This window comes from Pholis gunnellus (assembly GCF_910591455.1).
Source record: "Pholis gunnellus genome assembly, chromosome: 17".
NCBI classification, from domain to species: domain Eukaryota; kingdom Metazoa; phylum Chordata; class Actinopteri; order Perciformes; family Pholidae; genus Pholis; species Pholis gunnellus.
In genome coordinates this window covers 18,283,583-18,307,018 of record NC_136544.1, presented here as the reverse complement: position 1 = coordinate 18,307,018, position 23,436 = coordinate 18,283,583, and the positions used below count along the sequence as shown (strand labels likewise).

At 40.3% G+C, this 23,436-nt stretch overlaps 2 protein-coding genes across 2 annotated transcripts; both read right to left on the bottom strand.

Moving 5' to 3' along the window:
- Positions 1-3,945: 3,945 nt before the first annotated feature.
- litafd (LITAF domain containing) lies at positions 3,946-11,210 on the bottom strand. Its single transcript, XM_079178093.1, has 5 exons — positions 11,105-11,210; positions 6,199-6,248; positions 5,896-5,994; positions 5,535-5,724; positions 3,946-5,217 (listed from the first exon to the last, which is right to left on the bottom strand). The coding sequence occupies exons 2-5, from the start codon at positions 6,242-6,244 to the stop codon at positions 5,100-5,102; spliced, it is 453 nt and encodes a 150-aa protein (XP_079034219.1). The 5' UTR covers positions 6,245-6,248; positions 11,105-11,210; the 3' UTR covers positions 3,946-5,099.
- Positions 11,211-19,050: 7,840 nt separating this feature from the next.
- Positions 19,051-23,190, bottom strand: slc2a6 (solute carrier family 2 member 6; the record flags this gene model as incomplete). Its single annotated transcript, XM_079178000.1, has 8 exons — positions 19,051-19,396; positions 20,184-20,482; positions 20,627-20,802; positions 20,940-21,133; positions 21,404-21,503; positions 21,709-21,805; positions 22,008-22,279; positions 23,137-23,190. The coding sequence occupies 8 exons, from the start codon at positions 23,188-23,190 to the stop codon at positions 19,068-19,070; spliced, it is 1,521 nt and encodes a 506-aa protein (XP_079034126.1). The 3' UTR covers positions 19,051-19,067.
- Positions 23,191-23,436: the final 246 nt, after the last annotated feature.

Below are 23,436 nucleotides of genomic sequence, written 5' to 3'. Positions count from 1 at the left end.
ACAAAAAACACCATTCTGCTGCTTGTCCACACCAGGTTTGACCTGAAACACTTTAAAGGAAGCAGGTCGACACTTTGGGAAATGCACTCGTTTGCTTTTTGGGTGGCGAGTTGGAGAATCTTCTCATCTAGTCTCAACTCGTGGCTAAAAACGCAACGAGCAGTATTTTTCAAACTCTAATATTTAAAGTTGCCTTTGACCTAAAACGCGTACCTTTTGGATGGCTGAGTTTTCTTCTAAAATTAAATGCGGAACATGTTTTCACAAACTTCAGAGCCAGACCGCATGCTTCATAAAGGAAGACACGAAGCTTAAGATTTCAGTCCTGCTTCATGTAGAATTCATTTAAAACGATGATTATTGTGCTTAGAGTTCAGCAGTCTGGAGCCTCGTTCATACACAAGCTTCAAGTTTTTTTTTAAAGTGTGTGTGTAGCTCCATTTTTTTCGGGTGTATTCAACAGAGAAAAATGCATTTTTCCTCAGGAATGTCGCCACAAATTCCCAGTTCTTATCACTGCAAATACATAAATATTGCCCTACCATAAACTCAAACATCCCTCCATCAGCAATATAGTAACCTAACAGATGTTTATGTTCATAGAAAATCTCCCAAGATTCAACGAGATGCTAACATGCTGTTTAGCTGTTTTTTGGTCATAAACCAAAGTACTGGACAAATTCAAACCTTGACCCGATGATGATGATGAAAGATCAACGGATCACTAAAGGTTTAATCATGACAATTCATCCAGTAATTGTTGATGTTTCAGTTACTCAATCTACAAACAGACCAACATTAGCATCCATTTAGCTTCTTGCTTGGCTAAACATATCACCGCTTCTTTTTCTTTATATCGTTAAGAACTTCTCGACCACGTTGTCTTGAAAAGTAAAGATTCAAATGAGGGAGGTTGTGTGATGTGAGGTCAAGATAATAAACACACAACAGATACAGAATATAATCTACTTTTATTAGAGAAATAATGTTATAAAACAGTTCATAATAGTAAATAACAGAAGTCAAAGCATCTCCAGTTTCACACACAAACATACATAGTTATTATTTAGGGAAGTAGACAGATTTTTTTTAAACAAGATAAAACATAAAAGATATTTCTCAGTAAAATACATCTTGATATTAGTTCAGCGCAGTAAAGAATATTCAAACAATTTGTCACATTTTATTTTAAGAACATCTTGGCTCCCTCAACACATAACGTGGTTTTAATGTTCTTTTGTTATGAATTCACGTGACAAATCTTTGTTTCTTTGAGCGTCATGCTCACTCAGATTAACCATCATCCCTCAAGAGTTATAAGTAGTTTCAAGGCTGACAACATATATATAATACAAATAAGCCACATTGTTTTCATTTATTCTGCAGTGTTCGATGTCTGATTAATCAAAGATAATGCCAACACAAGTGTACTGTGCAATAACTGCAGATGAGCAGATATTCAAGTTTCTGCTCAGGTTTAAATGTACTGGCTAGTTTTAGGTGCTGGTCAAATGGAAACATGAAGAATACCTGGAAACATAAAGTATTTAAAAGTGTATTTACATTCATTTTAACAACATAATGTATGCAGATGTTTCTGAAAAAAAGGTCTTGCTGACATGGGGAAAAAATAAAACATGCCCCAAATAGTGCACAGGGTGTGCTTCATTTAACTCACCATTTAATTCGCCATTTAAAAAAATGGTGTAAATGACAAGACAGAGGTAACGGGATGTTATTTCATATTTGCTCGGGTCCCGTTCTGCCCTCATGTTCAGCATTGACAGCATCGTTTCTTGTCAATGTGCAGCTCTCTGCAGCAGAGGGGGCACGTGTGGTGCACATCTTTGAAGTCTTTCACGTATAAAGGAATTAGTAGCAGGAGCATGGGAACCACGCACGCTAGCAGCCTGCAAAACACACACACACACACTGAGTACAGTGTCATGTGGTTGTTTGAAAGAACTTGCTTTGTTTTGACCATTTTGCATTTGTAGTGTATGGTCATTATTTTAGTGTACTCACCTGTGTCTATTCTGTGCATTCAAATACCCAAACTACCACACTATTAAGTATGCCAGAAAAAAAGATGTATGTCCCATCACATAGTACTTCAAATGCATTATGCCAAAAATACCAGGGTACTACATGCGGTCGCGTTTTGCAGTATGCAAGCCAGCAGGCTTTTCTGGCTATTCCTACCCACCTTCACAACAGGTGCCATGTTATGAGGAAGTGGTATGCCCCAATTGAATGCACGCCACATGCAACAGCACATACTTTGCGAGGGCGGCTGTACTAAAAGTACAAAATAAAAATAGTGTTTGCAACACAGCTCATGTTTCAAATACACTTCACTTCCTGCACTTGTGTTGTTGTGTTTCCCACCTTGGCCCCTGATTGTTTCCACTTGTTACCGTGTATGTATACTGCTCACTGCCTCACATACCAAACAAATACATTCTGCTTTTCTTCGTCTGTCTCGACTTTCTAATAACTACAGATCCTTTCATGCACGTTGAATATATTTTGTAACACAAAGTCCTCTTTTTTCCATACATCCCATATTATCTTTTCTTACCTCGGCGAGGGTGTTGCAGTCTTGCATGCAGAGATGATGCCGATTGTAGGGGGGACGTCCACCTGTCTCACCTGTCTCACCTGTGCCTCTACAAGCCCCTCCCCCGAGCCCCGCCCTCACTCACAGACTCTCTGCTGATCCTTCTGTCTCCCTCTACAACATGTAAATCATTTTCCACCCTCAGGGAGAATGTACAAGCGTTCCTGTGTCACTTTATTTGTTGGCCAACAGACTCGTTCAGGATTATTGGTGATGAAGCTTCAACTAGTGAAAAAATAGACTGTTGTCTTTTCCAGTAACGTAACACATGACAAACACCATGAGCATATACTACACTATAACATGTTACTAGTACACTAATATATGAATGTGGCCAACTGGTACGCTAATGAACGATTGGAATTTTAAGAAAGCAAGTTGCATGATAAGAATATAACATAAACATTTACATGTAAGATATTGTTGTTCCTCAAATATGGAATATTTTTCTGGTGCCAAATTTGACCAGAAATTCAGATTTGCTGTTGATGTTGCTGTTGATGTTGCTGTTGATGTTGATGTTGATGTTGGGTCTTAGTGTAGCCTCAGCTACAATATCAACATTATTGTCTTTTGTCTCTAGATTATAAAGAAATACTTTAAAAAGGTTATTATTTTGATTACACACACACACGTATACATGATATCCATTTAAAGAAATATTTTATTCAGTTATTTATTTGGGTTCATCTTATATTTATGTACTTCAATTGGCATTAGTATAATATATTTATTCTTTCTTTCCTCCTCTCTTGCTCCCTTTTTAATGTAAATGTGTGCGTGTGTGTGTGTGTGTGTGTGTGTGTATAAATATGGGGATATTTGTGAATATGTACAATACATTTATGTGTAGATATATGTATGTGTATATATATATATTCAATGCCCCTCACTCACCCAACATCCTTAACACATATTAGAGAACACACATACGCATACACACACACACACGCACGCACGCACACACGCACACTACATGTAAACATCTGAAACTGTGTTGAACTCCTCCGATTGCTTTTGTCCCCTTTTGTTTTTGTCGTCTGCTGTTTGTGAGTTCACGTACTTGTCGGCACTTGTTTTGTAATCACTTTACAGCACATGAAGAAAATTAATTTAAAAAAGAACAAAGAAATAGCCACTGGTTGAAGGAAGCACTTCAGGTACGATAGCACAAAGCTTTGCTTTCAGGTGAATATGTGCTTTATTTATGAGATTATCAGTAGGACTTTACACACAATCGATGACACAAGTAATACAAGTTTAGCTTTCGGTTATATATACACAATACTCAGTGTAAAGGAGTACACACACACAATCATTTGGGCAAGTTGTAGCTTTGATGTTTCATTTCACTGAATGTAAACGAACTGAAAGTACGGACACGGATGAATGAACGTTTGTTGTAATTTAACAAAGAAAGCGTGATAGAAATCTGTTACACCCGTTACATCAACAGATATGATTAGCCTAAATCAGTGGTTTGTGTGGGACGGGGGCGGAGTCAAAGTCACGGCCTGAATTATTGTTTCAGTTCGCTCCAGGATGAGAGAAGTACCATTCCATCAATGTTCAACTCATGTGGGACTCTAACTGTAAAATCAAATGCACAATCCCTTGAAACATAAAGTATTTGATAAAGTGTATATACAAGCCTTCATTTCAACGACATCATGTATGCAGAAGTTTCAGATAAGGATGATAGAGGGTTTTTTTTGTTTTTTTCTGCTGAAAACGGCTCTGAAAAAGTGCATGGGGGTGTGCTTAACCCATTTGTGCCCACAACTGTAATTTAGTGTTTTCTGGGCTTCCTTTAAGCACAAAATCTTTCAAAAGCGGTCAAACCGTTTTGCTAAAAAGTGAGTTTTTACTAAATCTAGTCTTTGGGCACATGTGACGACTGTTTGTTTCTACATATTGCATTAGATTTTGGGAGAAAACTTTCGTCCATGTGCCCAAAGAGAACAGAAAATGGCTTAATCTCAGAAACTACGAGGAGCATAATGAACTGTTTGGTATCTGAATTCATAACATGATTAATTTCAAAGATGTGCACAAATATGCATCGTATAAAAAATTCATATGGAAAACATTTAACAAAGAATGTTAACGTTTCCTTCATTCTTAAAATAAAATCCTGACTTTGACAAATGATTTTTCTAAAAAAATCAAAGTTGTATGTTGGATACTTTCCCAAAGTATTTACGTACCAGATTTCAAGACTTTAAACCAATCATAACACATTCTCCATATCGTACTAAATATAGCCGAGTGTTTGGGCACAAATAGGTTAATTTACCTTAACAGAGCTTTAAAACAAAAAGTGAGTACATGATATTCAAGCTCTGACAACACAAAGACTCCCAGTCTGTTTGCTGATAATATGATGTTTCATTTCTGCTTCCATAGAAATAAGCTGCATTACAAAGGTAACGGGGTGTTATTTCTTATTTCTATGGGTCCATGTCCTTCATCATATTCATCATTTACAGCATTTTTTCTTTTCAACGTGCAGCACTCTGTTGCAGCGGGGGCATGTGTGGTACGCATCCTTGAATTTTTTCATGAAGAAGGGAATCAGGCAGCAGCACAGGACTAATCTGCAACACACACACACACACAAACACAGACACAGTTAGTGTTTGCAAACATTTACAGTGTTGATCATTTGTTCAGTTTTTTGTTCAGTCCTGGTGCAGAGAGGGGGTGGTTGTCCTTTGAACATGAATGTTTGCATTAAATCTCCCAAGGAATGATTGAAATGTTTACTAAATGTTTATTAAAAGTAAATACAAATATGTTTCGCCCTCTTCTGACCCTTATAATAAAAATAATGTTCACAGCTCTGATGTCGTGTGAGGCGGTCTGCAGGGTGTTGATGTGTTAACGTGGCCGTCCCAAATAAGCGCTCGCTCACCCGCAGCAGATGAAGAGTAAGCACATCAGCCAGGCGTAGGTCCCTGCTTTGTAGGTGACGTTGGTCATGACCTGCTGCTGGCAGGAGGTGCAGGTCGTCATGCCGGGCTCATTCCCCAGCCCGCCGTCGTAGCTCACAAACCTCCTCTTGCCATCTCCAGTCTCGGGTACTCCTCCTCCGCTGGTGTACACTGAGGGAGGAAGAGGAGAGGAGAGGAGAGGAGAGAGGAAGGAGGGTCAGACAGAGGAGAGACAGGAGAAGAAGAAAACAGCAACGTTAATTCACTGTGTGCTTGTGTACATTGCAGGTAAAAACTCTTGACGTGCGTTTCCAGGAAGTGTGTCGTCAGGTGTGAGGTTACCTGGCGAGACGTTAGCGGCGGTCTCATTTTGGCTTGAGTTGGGGTTGAAGGGAGTGTGGGTGTGATAAACCACCACATCCGCCGGACCCTGGCCTTGAACTGGACAAGTAGAGGAGGAAAGAGACACACGAGTTAATGGGCCAGTCTGATGATGAAGATGATGATGGTGTGTGTGTGTGTGTGTGTGTGTGTGTGTGTGTGTGTGTGTGTGTGTGTGTGTGTGTGTGTGTGTGTGTGTGTGTGTGTGTGTGTGTGTGTGTGTGTGTGTGTGTGTGTGAGTGAGCATGGTGTGTTCAGGTTTACCTGGTATGATGTAGGGAGGAGGTTCTTTCTTTCCGTCTGCACTCATTGTGCTGCAAAGAGAGAGAGAGAGCGTAGATATAAAAAATACTGTTACAAGCGGTGCTCCTCTTCATCAGCAGTGAAGAAGAATACACAGATACCCTTTGAAACATGCTAAGATCTTCATCAGTACTGTGATATTACTCCTTTTAATATTGTCTCCTCATGAGACAAATGTGATGCTGCTTTCTGCCACCGGATGGACCCAAAGTCAGAAAACGTCTCTTTCTGACATATTTATGTCGACTCAGAGTTTCTGTCCTGCTTTGTGTGGATGTTTCTTCTTCATGTCCCTGAAGGGAAACGTCTGGGCGGGACGGTCATGTCGGGCTGGGCGATACGTCCAAAATATTCTATCACGATACAAATCATTTCATATCTCCATCAACGATATACGTCAGGATATGACATGTTTTCTGGTAATTCAATAAATAGATGTTAGTCTGTATAACCACATGGTAAAGCCTATTGTTGTTTACTCCTGTTAGAACTGAATACTTGACAAATAAAAAGTATTTTTTTCTCATTTTAATAAGAACTGTAGTACTACTGAACATCACAGTTTCAAGCGAAATTGTAGAGAAAAAGTATAAAAAAGTCATCAGATTCCTATAAACTGACTTCAATTCAGTTTTCTGAGATATTTGAGTTAGTGTAATTGTTATTATCAATTTAGAAGACTTAATTGTGTATCATGTTAACATGAAAATATGATTTCATCACGATATGACTTCAATGAAAGACCATAAATCATCATATTGAATTATCGCCCAGCCCGAGGGTCGTGGCCGACGAGCGTGGTCGCTTTTTGTTGCCTCTTTGTCAGTTTATTTGTAATATTTAGATGATGATGCATCATCTGACTGTGATATTGTAATATTGTCTGTAATATATCGTATATTCGCATGAGCATTGTGTGTCAAACGAATCAGTGGAGGGAAAACCGATTGACACTGTTTAATACGGTTCATATTCATGCTGCATTGTTTACTGTGAATCCTTGTGTATTGTCTATTCAGAGCTTGAAAGTTATTTAATTTTGTGATTTTGAAGAGAAACTAAATAGTTTTGATGGAATCTCACGACTGTAGCACTGTGTAGATTTGAGTAAGTAAGATATAATTCATTATTTAACGATGTATACGTATTCAACAGATCAATAACTTCACACTGTAAACGGGCTGTTCCTCTGTTGGTCACAATCAAACAGCTGCTCTGCTGGTTTTTAGGGCCGCAGAAAAACAAAAGTCACATGACCAGATTAATATAATGATGCCACACAGGAAAAACCTGCTAAAACATAGACACGACTCTTCATCGCTACATTTCTCTCTTCGTCTTTTGTCCTCCTTTTCTCATAGCGTCTCTACTCTCCATACAAACAAACATAAAAACACTCGCTAGCGTGGCTTAGCATTTATTTTAACACGGAAACACACACCATCAACATCCTCTCTGTATGCCGCTCAGTGTCTCTCTCTCTGACACACACAAACACACTAACTGACCTTTATCTCGCATCAAAGACTGTATATAAGAAGTGGACGTAGTCACCGTCACTGAACTACGGATTTAAAGCCTCGAGTTTGGTATTTTGGCTATCTTGTTTTTTTGCAACCAGAAATGACACGAAAGGGCTGAGCTAAGTGCAACACAGAAGAAAACATTTTTAAGGCTTTCATGAACTGAAAACACTGTGAAAGGATTCAAGTTCTAAGATTGGACAACGTCCAGCAACCTGTCAATCACTGTGTAGCCCCGCCCTAAAGCACACCCTGCTTTATTTTTTACTAAATGAACATCATGCTGTACTGAAGAAGACTTGAAACTAGAGATTGAGACCATAAACTCATGTTTACAATGTTTACTGAGGTAATAAATCAAGAGAGAAGTAGAGTCATTTTCTCATAGACTTCTATACAACCAGAGGAGTCGCCCCCTGCTGGACACTAGAGAGAATGCAGCTTTAAGGCACTTCTACTGTAGCTTCACTTTTCAGACCTGGATGTTGCCGAATGACCCAAACACACAATCACACACACACACTCACACACACACACACACACACACACACACACACACACACCTACACACACACACACACACACACACACACACACACACACACACACACACACACACACAAACCGGTCGTCGGTATACACCCATATGTTGGTGCAGGAATGCGACCGGGCTGCATGCTTCTCTGTGTGTCACAGACCGAGGGTGTGTCACTGTTGCTGCGCACAAATCTATCTGAAATCTGTTGATTGAGCTCATCTGGGGGAAAAACAACAACAACCTGACACCGTGTTGACAGCTTTCTTTTAAAAAGTGATGACTGAATTTCACACGAAAATTAGGGACACCCCTCAAAGAAGTCAATTTGAATGAATCTGCACAACTTATTCCTTCCAGCGCGATTCTAGATCTGTTTTGATGAAGGAGCTTTGGTAAAAACTGATTGTCATGGTGGAAGAACTGGTCTCGAATAACTGGCCGAGTTGCTCTTTGACTCTTTGGCTGCGTTCCATTGTTCTACAAGAACAACATTAATTGGAAAGTTTGGGTGTGTTGGTTTCATGATGCACAAGGAAATAGTTGGTTTCCAGTTTTTGTTTATGATGGATTGACATGTTTTCCATCTCAATGAGTGAGAAGATAATTATGCAAAGAGAAGCCCTGCCGAGTGGCTGCAGCAGTCATGATGCATTCAAGATCCTTTTGAGAAAAAGAGACTTAAAGTATGATAGTAAAATAGTGTAAAGTCAGTCACAACAGTGCTTCTATCACCATGAAACTGATGTGAAACAAAGTGCTGAATGTAATGAGTAGGACCACTGTGCTGCTGTTTCTGTCCTCAGAGGCGACAGAAGGCTGCTGATGGAGGCGGACACGACTGGGTGCGGCTTCTGAAAAATCCATCTGCCCACATTGCAGAGATACTTTAAAGTGACAAAGGGGGAAAGTCACAGTATGCCGATCAAACAATACATCGTCTGTGAGAGAGAGAGGACGCGGCCACGTGACGTCAGCTCCGGCGGTGGGGGCTTCCTACGGAGGCAGGTGTCTGGGCGTAAATTAGCAGAGGAAGAATTGGGTGACACCGATCGAGAAAAGTAATGAAGCAAAAACCCCCCATCCATCCTGGGTGACAAACTAAAGAAAAAGCATAAAAGAAAAATCAAAGCAAGGGGATGAGCTTCCCAGAGAGCCGATCAGCGATGCTGAGTCGGGTGAAACTCGGTCTTTCTGATGCTAAACAGGACGACTCTTCATTCAGACACGTTGACACCCTGAGACGCATCTGAGATGAAGGTGTGGCCTGACTGTATGTGACACCTGTGCTGGTCAAACCTGACTCTCTCTCTCTCTCTCTCTCTCTGTTTGTACTCTTATGATGCATTTTTAATTATCAGCTGCCAAAGGAGTGGAAATTACCCATCAATCACTTCAGAGAGGTGGAGTTAATCCAACAGCTGGAGGAGATTAAGTTTAACTCATTCAGAGCTCCAGAGTTCAATCAAAGTCGAGTCTCGGATTTACAGTCTGACCCTTGTTCTGATTTGACCCCAAAACACACAGTTCAACCCACAATACAGGACAGTTTATCAAGCTTACATACATATATATATATATATATATATATATATATATATATATAATACTTGACTGACTTTTGTTTGATCTATTAATTTGACAAGTAATTCAAGTGTATGTTGATGTTCTTTTTCCTAAATTAATTTGGTATATATATAATTAATTTGGTATATATATATATATATATATATATATATATATATATAATTAATTATATATATATATAATTCATTTAGGAAAAAGAACATATTTTGCCCTTTTCTCAAAATCTCCATGGACACTTGAATGACTCGTCAAATTAATAGATCAAACAAAAGTCAGTCAAGTATTAGATTCAGTCAGATCTCAGTGTGTTGAAGTACGATATGTCTTTCTTCATTCGACGCCGGCCTGCTGCTTTGCCTCTATAGGTTCCTGAAGTTGACTTCAGTTTGTTTCATATGAAACCAACCAGCTCTTTAAGACACTACTGCGTCTCATGCAGTCGTGCGTCATTGGTTTGATATTCAGCGTTACACAATCAGAGAATCCAATGGCATCAAACAAACCATGAAGTAGTTAATTAAACCATATGTTATCCTTCTCATTCTACTACTGCCAGAACTACTGTTACTACCACAGTTACTACTAAAGTCAGTTACAGTAACATCTAAAATCCCTGTTAGTGTTTGTCACACGATTCCACTGAAGTCCCCTTGTCTTATAAAAAGTATAGTGTTACTGTCTGCAGCAGGAAAGAATAGATACATATATACATATATACGCGTATATATGTATATATGTACCAGGAGCTAAACAGATCCTAATAGTAGTTAATCCGAGTGGCTCATTTACTTTCTGTCTAAGCCACTGAACAAGAGCTGCATGTCCTCCAGGCTACACCCATGTACGTACTGCTCACAGCCTCACATACCAAACAAATACAAAGGATTAACACGAGGACAAGAGGAGGCAAACCACAACAAAAGTGAAAAAAAAGAATAAGCATCAAAATCAAAATGACTTCCTGTCTGAAAATGTTCCTGCAAGCCTGAGCTGGAACCCATAGAACCAGTTGGCTGATTAAGGTCACAACAGATTCATTAACAGTAATTTAATGTGAGATTAAAAGCTCAAGGTGAATAATCTGTTCTGTTTTTCTTCATGTCTTTCTAATAACTACCAATCCTTTCCTGCCTGAGCGTTCAATGTAAACTCAAGAAACACCAGATCTGAATCCATTCAATCAAGTCCTCTTCTCCGTACATCCCATATTATCTGGTCTTACCTCTGTGGGGGTTTTTGCAGTCTATAAGCAGAGATGTGTGTCAGCTGCTGCTGATGAGTCCAGACTGATTGTAGCGGGGACGTCCACCTGTCTCACCTGTACCTATACAAGCCCCTCCCCCCGGACACGCCCACTGCCCCGCCCTCACTGACAAAGACCAAATGTGCTGCGCTAATGAGTCACTCAGTGGTTTAGGTGTAACTTTGAATTGCTGAACTGGTCGTCTTCTCATGCTCTTTGTTCCTGGGAGATTATTGAGGGTGTATGTGTGTGTGTGATTGTGTCACTCTCTAGTGAGAATAACCAGTTTCCCTCCTGACGACCTGACACACAGACTCCGAGCGATCATAGTTTCTGACCTGGAATGTGACCGGAAGCTCGCCAGCAACGTTTGAGTGACACAATTTTACATGTGTGAACATACAGTTACATTTCTTTTACAATTTTCCCCACAAAAATGTCAAGAACCTGAGGAATCTGAGCATTACCACACACATCTGTGTGCATGTAGTGTATGGAAAGCCCAGGTGAAGCCTCAGCTGGAGTGCTGGGTTGGGTGATGTTGGGTCAAAGGTTGCCAGAACTTCTTCCTTCCAACTTCCAGAACAGAAACACATTTAACCAAACATTCAAATTAAGATTTTGTCCCAGAGCCTCCGTCTACAAAGACGTTTGAGCTGTTATGTATGATTTTGTGAAGCATTACGTGACTGTCTCTCCTGTATACAGTAAAACAAAGTGAAGCCTGTGTCGTACTCTGATCACGCAACGAAATTTCTCTTTTTTTAAGAAAAATGTATATGCTTATTCACTTTCTTGCGGATAATTATATTAGAAGATTGATGCAAATCTCATATCTGCAAAATATAAGGATAGCAACAGGTTAGCTTAGCTTAGCATAAAGACTGGAAACAGTGAGAAACAGCTAGCCTTTCTCGGTTATCAAAGTCCTCCTACATGCACCTCTGAAGCGCAATAATTAACACGATATACAGTTTGTTGTTTGTTAACAGTTTGTTTTTTAGGAATGAAATGGTCCCAGACAAGAAATAGCGCGGCATTTTTAACAGCGTTAACGTTTAACCTCGACTAGCTACCCGCCGACTCTTTTAGTCGCATTTACGAATCCGTCTGCTACTTCAGCACCACGGAGAGCAACGCGGCTTTATCGATACGTAGCACAGCTATGCTACTAATATTTCGGAGTCATGGTCGGGGCCGGAGATTCTAAGTTGCACCAACCTCAGTCAGATAAAGAATCAATGAGTGCGCAGGCTTATATATTTTATATATATATATACATATTCAACTACACAACCCTCTGCCCCTGCACTCTACTAGGGGATGGATCTAGATGGATATCTATCTCCTCATACATAGTAACTCTCCATTAATTAAAAAGCTTGTGTATTTCCCAAAATATCAGAGAATTCCTTAAAGGCTGCCGTGGTCCTTTAAATGAAAACGTTCCTTTATGATGGTGCTGCAAACAAACATTATAGAAGTAAGTCAGATACACATGGCCACACAAAAGACGTACATGTACGTATGTGAAAATTCAACTAATCCCACGACATAGTTTGCCGATGATAGACAGCCGGCTATAAGGAGGTGGTGAATGATTCAGCGTTGAGAGGTTTGGCTATTTAAACTACACACAATGCAATGATTGATGCCAAAATACGGCTTTTGGTTGCCTTTTTTGCAGAGAACATGACACGTTTAGGTTTATTTGGAATAATCAGACCTGCCTGAGGTTCTTTTTATTTTTGTTAACGTCATTAAATTTCAGCTCAAACCGTCGGGGCCATGTTTGCATTTTCTCTCAGTCAGCTGGGAGCAGGCCAGTTGAACCACATTCTTCTACTGTTGGTCACTGGGTGACAGAGTACAGCTTCAGGTTGAGGGCCTTGCCTAAACACACCTTCACATGTATATAGAGGGAGGCTGGTAAATAATTGTAATGAATTATGATTTTCATCATAATCAATCTATTCCAGCCCAGAGCCTGTTTCTAAAGGCAGACAGCATCAGCCTGACTGACCTTTTATCATTACAGACCTATGCTGCATGAGTGCACGTTCAAAAACACGAGGGTTTTCATTCTTTCTTTAATAATAATGATCCAATGCATACATCGTCTTTCCCAATTTTCCTTCACCCCAAAACAACTCAGTTGGAGAATCTACAGTAGTCAAGGTGTGTGTGTGTGTGTGTGTGTGTGTAGGTGAGTGTGGGGTGTTTCCTCCGCTCATGATGTCAACTGGGTGAGGTGGTGTGAGTGTGTGTTTGTGTGTTTCGATGGGCCTGATGAACAACATTCCAGAGATTAGACTAATCCCTACAGCGTTTTGTAAAATGACTGAGGTGTGTGTGTGTTATGAAGTTTTGTATAAACTGGGACATGATAGCTGTGACTCGTTAATGCTGATACTTATGCAAATCCTAAGAACAATAATTCATACATTTTTCATACCCAATTATTTGTTGAAAAGAGAAGACACGCAGAATTACATTTTAGTTGGTTCTACTGAGTTTATAACCAATTAAAAGATAATAGTAATAATATTGAGCTTTTTGCATTTAGCACTTTTGAAACCATAAGTGAAGCGAGACCAGCAGCAACCATAGGTCAAATATTATTAAATTGAAATCATACTTGTATAGAAAAAAAATAGTAATCAGTATGAAAACTGCAAAAAAAGAGACCTGTTTAGAGTTGCTAAATTCAAAATTCAGAGCATATCTATGATTGAGGGATTGCCTCCATGTGGCTCTCAACATGGTGACGGCTTGCAGCGAACGGTGTTAAAAACGTTTAAACAGTGCTGACTGAGCTAACCGTGTTCTCCTGAGGGGGAACTGGAGGGCGAGAGTGCTAAACCTCTGAGACGACGCCTCGGGTTGGGACGGCGATATCTCTTCATCCATCATTCTTTAACTATTCAAGGTATTCATCAATTTCAGCATTTTATCTCAGAAAGAATGTCACCCTCTGATTTAAAAGGTATTTAAACAATGTAGTGTGAAGCTTGGAGCACAGCCCCGGGGAGCCTGATAGATTATCAATGATTCCTTTCTTTCTTACTGTCCTAGAACAACCCGTAGTTCAGTCACGGCTCAGTTTATCAAGTGAATAAGCAAGCAGGGGAACAAATAATGTATTCTTATTTATTTATGTGCCAATAAGAAACTGGTCCTTGACAGGAGAAAATGTGACTAAATAGAATTCATGTTTCTTTGAGTTGCTCAGTGTTTGCTAAAGTTAAGATGCTAACTGAACGCTGAACTAGTGGAGCCATGAAATCAAAGATTTCTGATAAAAGATTGAACATTATAATCTGGTTTACTTTACTAGTGTTTAGTATCATCCGCATAACAATATGCAATTATATTGATTTGTATTATATTGATCTTTATTTATGTTATTTGTACGATGCCATTTATTGTAGGATGACTTTATTAGCTGCTTGTTCTCGGTTGGCCTTTTTTTTTGTTTGTTTGAGGTTTATTTTCTTGGCGTGGTGAGGATGTCGCCCCACGTTCTACCATCCCAGAGTTTTGGTTTCCACGAGCGCTGGAGAGAGGATTCACACACTTGTGGCCACACAAAGCCACAATCTCTCTCATGAGGTAGTTTATGAATCGTGGCGCTGCAGAGGCAGTGGTTGGTGTATTTCTGCCGCGTTCGCGCTTGCTTGCATATTCTGGGCAGCGTTGTTGAGCCTCCTCTTTATAGAGCTGCATGTCGTATAGCAGGTGGATTTTACTCTGCTCAATCCGCTCCTCCATAGAATAAATAAATGTTTCCATCGTGTTGCACGTTTCAGCAGCTAACTTTGTCACAACCTTTTCCTTTGGTTAGAAAAATCCCCTCAGCAACCATGACGACACATTCGTCTACTTTTTATTTTCTCACAGACGCGCAGTGATACTGAAAATGCAAATAAATTCATAGTCGTGGTATGTGGTTATTATTTCACAGCTATGAACCAATCAGATTGCTCGATTTGAGGAACACGTTTTAGGTATGACAGTCATGGCCGTCCTCAAACAACGAACTTCTTAGTCGACTAACACTCGTACGATTAGTTGATTTAATCGACAGATCTGTAAAACTGAGTTTCTCCACTTTGAATATTGTGTTTACCAGACATGTGCTCAGCATGAAAAAAGCATAAAAAACAACTAATCATCAAAAGAAATCTTAGTCGACTGAGACCAAATCAATAGTCATAAAATGATGAGGAGAGAATTTTATCTTTGGTAAAACAAAACTACAAATGAAAGTCATGAACGTATATTAAAGACGCTCTCATATCAACACATTTTAATATTATTATATAAAGATCATGAAGCTGGCAGTGAGGTGGAGGAGGAGGGAGTGATGGAGAGAGGGAGGAGGGAGGGAGATGAGCATTGATTATGGAAGGAAGGAAGGAGGGAGGAGGAAGTTATAATCAGAAAGATAATAATAGCCTCTGACTCAGCAGGTATAAAGATACTGAGCGAACAGCTGTGCGAGTCACTGACGTCTGAATCTTCCTGCTTCTCTTTCTACCTCTACGCTTATCTGTCTTTCTTCTGATCCGATCTGTCTGTCTGTCCGTCTGTTCACCTGTTTATCTTTTAGTTGTCTTACCCTTTGATGTGGAGGACAACAACATAGTTTGACTCCTGTTTATTTTGAATGCATACACGTGTTGTGTGTAACAATAAAGTCGTTATTGCGCTCAGTTTAATGTGAATCAGATTTCTAAAACCCTTTCTCAAAAATATATTGAAGACTGTAAATCATTTAGTGTTTTCACTGCAAAGTATATTTAGTTACTCTGTTTGTCCTGTTCTTCCTCTGACCTGACACATGGGATTTCCAAGAAAATTCTAGTACAAATGAGATTCATATTTGATGTCAGTGTGACACACACACACACACACACACACACACACACACACACACACACACACACACACACACACGCACGCACACACACACAGCTACAGGCCAAACACCTTAAGAGCTGCATACCTACCAATGCAACATACCTATAGCAGCAGGTGTTGTGTGTTTATGATTGATGAAGTATTATTTAAAGTATTTATTCCAGGAACGCTTCCTGTCTAACGAGCTCATTTACCAGACGTTAAGGACAAAGCTCAGCAGAGTGCCAAAAAAATAATGTTTTGTCTCATAAAAGGTTTGTTTTATTGGTGTTGTTGTAATCTAGTAGTTTTACAGAGATTACAAGTGAAAAGAGTTAAATACACAACATCCCACCAGGCTCTTGCTCTTCTCTCAATGAAGAAATACTCTCCAGTTCAGATGTAACAGATGCTACTGTAGCATCTATGCTAACCGCTTTAAGAGCCGCCATTTTGTTTTTTAGAACTAACAGTTGTTTCGCACACAGCTAAACCACGCCTGTAGCTTAGCTCCAGAGCGCTAATATAGCGGCTAGCTTGTTTAGCTGGAAACTAGAGATGCACCAATCGATTGGCTGCCGATCGAGACCACTCCGTTTTACATTAACGTCACACACAACACGTCGTTAATGTGGAAGTTCTTCAGCGTGAGTTAAGAACTTAAAGCTCACAATTCATCACAGCTTCAAGTCCAAAATAGGCTGTGGAGGATCAACTAACTTAATCAGATTCTTATTATTTTGTAATTTATTCCCATAATGCTGCTCAGATTAATCACAGTCTCTCTCTAGCAGAGTTCTTCTCATAAGCTAACGGCTAACGTTAACGGAGGTTCCACTGACTTGATTATGATGCGTTCAAGCTCTACTCAGTAAGAATTAGTATTTGGAAGGTAAAGTATAACACTAACATGATGTGTTCAAATGTAATCTTTTACAAATTAGATTGATGAGAAACTTTAATAAATAGTTGTTTGAAGGAGATGTTTTCACAGTAATATAAAATAGATATTCAAGAGGGAAATGTCTAACTTCCAAGCACTAACGATGACTTAAACGTTTACCAAACAAGTATTTAATTACAAATAAAAATCATTAATTTCTGAATCATTTCATTGTGTGTTTTCTATGCAAATAACCACTAAAGACGACAATAACAAAGTAAAAAGATTACATTTAGAATAGAGTGTTTACTTTTGGACGGTTGAAATTACTTTTCGTAACATTGCAGGACGGCTGAGCCTTGCAGTTAATTATAGTTCTTCAAAAGAAAATCGGAATCAGGAACAAAATCGGAATTGGCAGGTCAGACTTTACATTTTAAATCTGTAAAGAAAATTGCATCTCTACAGGAAACATATTTTAGAAAGACTAACTTCTACCGAGACAATTGCATTGAATGAGTACTTGTGGTGACGGTGCAGCAGTAACAGAACACCCATCAATAAAATGTCACATCTCATTAACTATTGCTTCACACAAGGTTTTTTCTGTGCAGACAGCTGAACAATTGCTGTTGGTATACGTTGTGCAGGCTATGTTAGATTGTATGTAGCCCGCTGTCTAAGAGCACAATGGTTTTACAAACCAAACAGTCCTGCACCTATGTCGTACTAAAGCTTTTCTTTCGCCTTTCATCAATGTACACACCGCTTCAGTAAGGTAAAGAGATCAAAGTCACACACACACAGAAACCTGTGTTGTCTCCTCCTTTACTTGATCAAACTTAATCAAACAGTGTACAGAATAAACAGAAGTAGTATAATGGGAACTCATTACAACATTATAACTCATTGTGTTCCGGGTATTTTGTCCACCCCTTGTTAGTAGATCGTGCCTTTGAGAGTCTGGAGGAAGGTATCTCATATTAATGTGCAAGTACACAGTTTTACTTTAGTTTTTTTCAGGCTGGTAGAGACAATAATATTATCCATCAGTATTTCTAACTGTGTATTATTTAAATCTACTTTCATTCTTTACTATACGTTATTTACAAAAAGTAAGATATTTTGTTATTAAGATATTTAGTGTGATAGCAAGGCAGCTTTCAACACACATACCTACAGGATCACATACTGTATTATACATTTCGTTGTCAACACAAAACTGATTCTATAAATGGTCACACTCACTCCTTTAAATTGGAATATTATGCACTCGTATTGGTAAATTATTGTGTCTACTTCAGTAACAGAAATCTACAGTAGATAACTGCTGTGATTGAGCCACATGAAGAAGAATGCTGCTAGAGCGAGGAGGACGAGGAGGATGAGGAGGCTGTGAGTCAGACTCAATGAGAGAGCTCTGTGGCATGTGACCTGGCCTGCTCAGCCACCAGTGTGTGCCGTCCACATCATTTCCTCTCCTCTTCTTTGTTGTTTTTTTTGGCACAGAGGAGATGATGAACCAGTTTTTTTTAACCCCAGACAGCTGGCAACCTGTTAGCTGATAAGATTAATAAACATTTAAAGTGCATTTATTGTTTAGTTGCATGTATTGTGTATTTTGTAGCGGATGTTTTGAAGTCAATCAATCCAATAACCAACCTGACACAGAGAGACTGGCCGTGATTGTTTTCACTACAAACACAGTAACTTGTGAAATGTCAGCACTCAAGTGTATATTTTACTGTTAAATGTATGAATACAACATGGACAAAAACAATATATAGCATTGTCAGTAAATGTAAAATTAAATATTGTGATGTATTTAAAGGTGTGTTGTTACATTGTGTGTTAGTATTGTATCATTCTCTACTCAGGTAGACATTACTCCACTATATCTTCACACAGCATATAGTTGTTTGGTGCTTTATTATTGTGACATGATTACCTACTTCTTGACCTATTGTTAATTGCTTTTTACAATCAGTGGTCCTTCTGTGAGTCAGTCATTATTCTAGTTGTCCTGTGTACAACATACACCGTCTCTCTTAGACCTTTAATATTGATTATTACATATTTATACAAAATAAACACTGTGCAGTAGCCTTGTTTCAGAGGTATATCGTGGGAGTAACTCCTTTTTGATCAAAGTGATCTTCAGGTTGCCTGTGCGATGGACTGACTCCTGTTGATGGTGAACGTTCGCCCCGTCCTGAAATAGTTCTCGATCTCTTCCAGAGAGCGTCCGCGAGTCTCTGGGACGCACACGGCGGTGAACAGCAGACAGAGCACACACACCACCGTGAAACACAGGTAGGGCACGTACAGGCCGTACCTGTCCACCAGGTGCGTGAAGGCGTGCGTGATCATGAAGGCCGTCAGCCAGCTGACAGTCACGCACAGACCCGAGGCCACGCCCCTGGCAACCAGCGGCAACACCTCTGACATCAGCAGCCACGTGATTGGGCCCCATCCCATGGCGTATCCTAGGAGACAAGCAACCACGCGGTGACAAAGCAGTCAGGTCGAATGAAAGCGGGTGATGATGTCGATGTAGAAAAGTGTTAATGTTAAGGTCACACCATGCTCCGTGTTGACTATTCCCTTAATTAACCCCAAAAAAAGGCACAAAAACGATTTGTTCTCACCTTAGGTTCTGATTTTGGACAGGTGAGAGTCTTGATACTCAGTAGCGTCACATGACCACACTGGGACATTTGAAACGTTTTCCCAATTAAGTAAGGCGTGACAACATAATTGGAACCAATTTAACTGAATGACCCAAGGAGCTATTGTGTAGTCGTATGAGTAGATGGGTGTTGCTTCGAGAACAACGTGTAACAAAATGACCTGAGGACATGACGGGTCTTGACTTGTTGGAGCAAGACAAAAGGTGATTGTCTAGCAAACAGCATGTGCTTTCTTAAATAAATACGAGCCTGACAGGTTATCAAATCTTTGCCCAGCAAACAAGCTAACTGTATCTACTGCATATAATGTTTGTTTACAAGTGCTAGTTTGCTTCTGCCTGAGGCTGCTGAGACAAAGCGATGCTTTGAGCTAAATGCTATTGTTAGCATGCTAACATGCTGAGCGTGTTAGAAAGTTAGCGTCTGCTGACGTCATAAACCAAAGAAACTTTGACCTGATGGTTGCAAGAGATGAAGTTGCATAGGATAACTAAAGTTATTACACTTCATCCTCTTGGAGTCTTAAATAATTGAAGCAAATTTTACGTCCAAACGATGAGCGACATTGCAACGTAACACTCACCAAATATGAACACCATGGTGCTGATGAGAGGGATGAGGCCTGCTGCGGTCGGGGGGCTGACATCCAAAGTGTTTCCAATGGCATTGTGGGAGCTGTAGTCCACACTCATGGTGAGATTAGGAGAGGCGGGGCCTGGAGGGAAAGCTGAGGTGTGGGAGATCATGGTCAGAGTCAGAGAGGACAGGAACATTAGCAGACTCGACGTGTACAGCAGGGCTTTACGTCCCGCCTTGTCCATTAAACTGGCTGCCACAGCAACGGAAAAGAGGCGGACCGCACCCACAACGACAGCGTCATAACTGAGAGAGAAGAAGAAAAGGGAAGTATTTACAGACAATCAATGCTAACAGCAACATTTGCATGATAAATGAAGATAAAATCAAGAGGAAATACCAACAGAAGATGACTTAACAGACTGATAATAAATAGAATAGATGTCCAACCTGGGCGGCAGGGAGACGGTGCTTTTGGAGAAGATGGTCTCCAGGTAGACCAGGATGGGCGTGATGCCCGTCATCTGCTGCAGGAAACGCATCACCACTGAGATGAGGATTGGTTTGTAGTAGATGGGTGTGGCCAGCTGCGACCATGTGACTTTACCCTGCGTGTTGATGCTGTGCTGCGTTGTGCAGAAAAACAGATACACATTCATTTAAATAAAACTAAAGTGGAATAGTTCTTTAACTTTAGCATGTACACAACTGAAGTCAATGTGTGAGTATGATGTTAGCACCTTTACGACCGTGTGTGTCCCACCTGTATGGCGCTGAGCTCGATGTGCGTGTCGTAGTGTTTCCCCCTCAGCCAGCGGAGGGCCCTCTCAGCCTGCTGCTCTCTGCCCAGAGCGAGGAGTCTCCTGGGGGAGCTGGGCATGAACGCCAGCAGCACAACCATCAACAAAGCTGGCACCTCCCCCGCCACTGCCAGCCACCGCCACGGCACCACCGGACCTGAACGTCGTCACACGAGATGTTCAGATCACGATAGCACGTATACATTCTGGTCTTTGATAGATTTTTGCCTCTGTGATTGTTGAGAAAGCCAAACAGGAAATGTTCAGACAGCTGAACAATTTGCATGCATCACTTAAAATACCACAACATGCCCCAGTGTTATCTACAGAATAAGAAAAACACTAAACCTGCAAATGCCCAGAAATGCAAGGTGCTTGGCCACTGAACATTACACTGCATTTTCAAGGGTGTTTTGTATCATCCTACCCATGACGTAGAGCGCCAGCGCCCCAAACACAGCAGTGATCTGAGGGCAGGAGCCCAAAGCTCCTCTCACTGCTTTGTGGGAGATCTCTGAGATGTAAACCTGTGACATAAACACACAAAGATAGAGTCACATGAACAGATGCATTATGAAAAAACACTCAAATAAACAGCATGACAATTGACATGATTGTTGTCAGGACTGTCGTATCAAACTCTGATTAAAAACACTGGTAATTGGGACCTAAAAACAAGAGGAGAAGTTGCATAAACAGGTTTTTTAAAAGTCTGTAACCACGTTAACCTACAGGAATGGATGCTGCGGTCATCCCCCCCGCAACGCCTGTGAGGAAACGGCCCACAAGGAGCATCCATATGTCGACAGCCCCCCCCAGCAGCATGTATCTAAGACACACATATATACAGATGGGAGTTATTAAAACAAACAGACAACGTGATCATCTATTAATACAACAGCATTGAAACAACAGTGGAGTAAAAAGTAAGAGTCGGAGAAGTAGTAGCATAACATTGAAATACTTAAGTACGTGTACAACAAAACTGTACTGAAGTACTTGAGTGAATGAACTTTCATGTTGTGACTGACCCAATAGTCGACGGCACTGCTGACATCATGATGCTCAGCTTGCGTCCAATCATGTCGTTCAGCAGCATGGCCCCGAGCCCGCCGGCCGCTGCGCCCAGCGTGTAGATGGAGCCGAACCAGGCGGCCTGCTCCGTGCCCATCCTGAGCCGAGGGTCCGCATCGGGGCCCGTGAGCTGTGGCAGGACCGGGGACGAGTAGACCAGGGAGTAACCGAAGCTGAAGTTCCCCAGGACGGCAGAGAAGACGGCCAGGAACAGTTTGGAGTTATTGATCTGGGGTGGAAGGATGTGGAAGCTAAAACTCAGAGGATGAGCTGCATACATATGGATTCTATGTTTCAGAGCTAAACTAGGCACACTGAAAGTGTCAGTGTGTTCAAGTTAAAGAGACGTTTAGGCTCTCACAGCTTCCACTGAAAAATGCCCTTGTTTTAAAATGAAAATAAATGTTATTTTCAGAATAGATTCCAAAAGTAAAGTCTGCAAGCACACAGAAGGGAAGTGTGTTTTTTTGTTTGCTTGCTATCTCTCCACAGCGCTAAAGAAACTTTTTGTCAAATTCTTTCAAATAAGTGTTACCATCATTTGTGATTTCGGTGAAACGAGTGGGGAAAACTTAGTTAACTAATTGCTTAGTGTTACATTGACATTTCATTTTGTACCAACTCGTTATTAACAAAGCAAGCTAGCTTGCTAGCTCAACAAATCCAACTGGCTTCTTGCAACATGCCAATAATGTACTGATGCTTGTAGCGAAACCTTTAGTTGAACTTTAGGGAATTGTGTCACATTTTTTCTCTCTTTTTAGCTGCATAGCACAACTTTAATGGAAGGAGCTATGTTTTATAGTTTTATGATAGTCCGATGAGAAAGTAGAGAGAGTACGATCCAATCACAACTTTGATGTCAAACTTTTTATGCTTGAAATAAATCACGTTTCATCAAACTTTCAATCGACTAATCCAAGAATCAAATGAAGGCTGACTCAAATATCAGTGTGAAACTAGTCAGACTGTAATCCCTACAGTGAGAATTTATCTTTTTAATTCATATTAAATCAATCATAAAGTAAATCTATGCACTGTTGATGAGATTTTAAGAGCCATTAAAATAAGTGAAACGTTTCCAACCTTGGATTCAGTCGATGTTGGTCTTCTGTTCAGCAGTGGAGTCTCTTCTTCCATGTCTGCAGCAGGAGCCTGACGTTACACACAGAGGAGCCTCACACAGGAATGAAATATCACCAAAAGAAAGACTGTTTTGTTTAAACAGTAATATCTATCTCTATCTACAACTTTTCAAGTGATGGACCTGCGTGTGCTGCAGGTTTTCCAGGCTGACAGACTGAAACAAGGAGGAGTCTAACACATGTCCAGTCGTCAAAAAGAAAGTGAAAACCACATTGACCCTGGTCTTTCACAAGTGACATG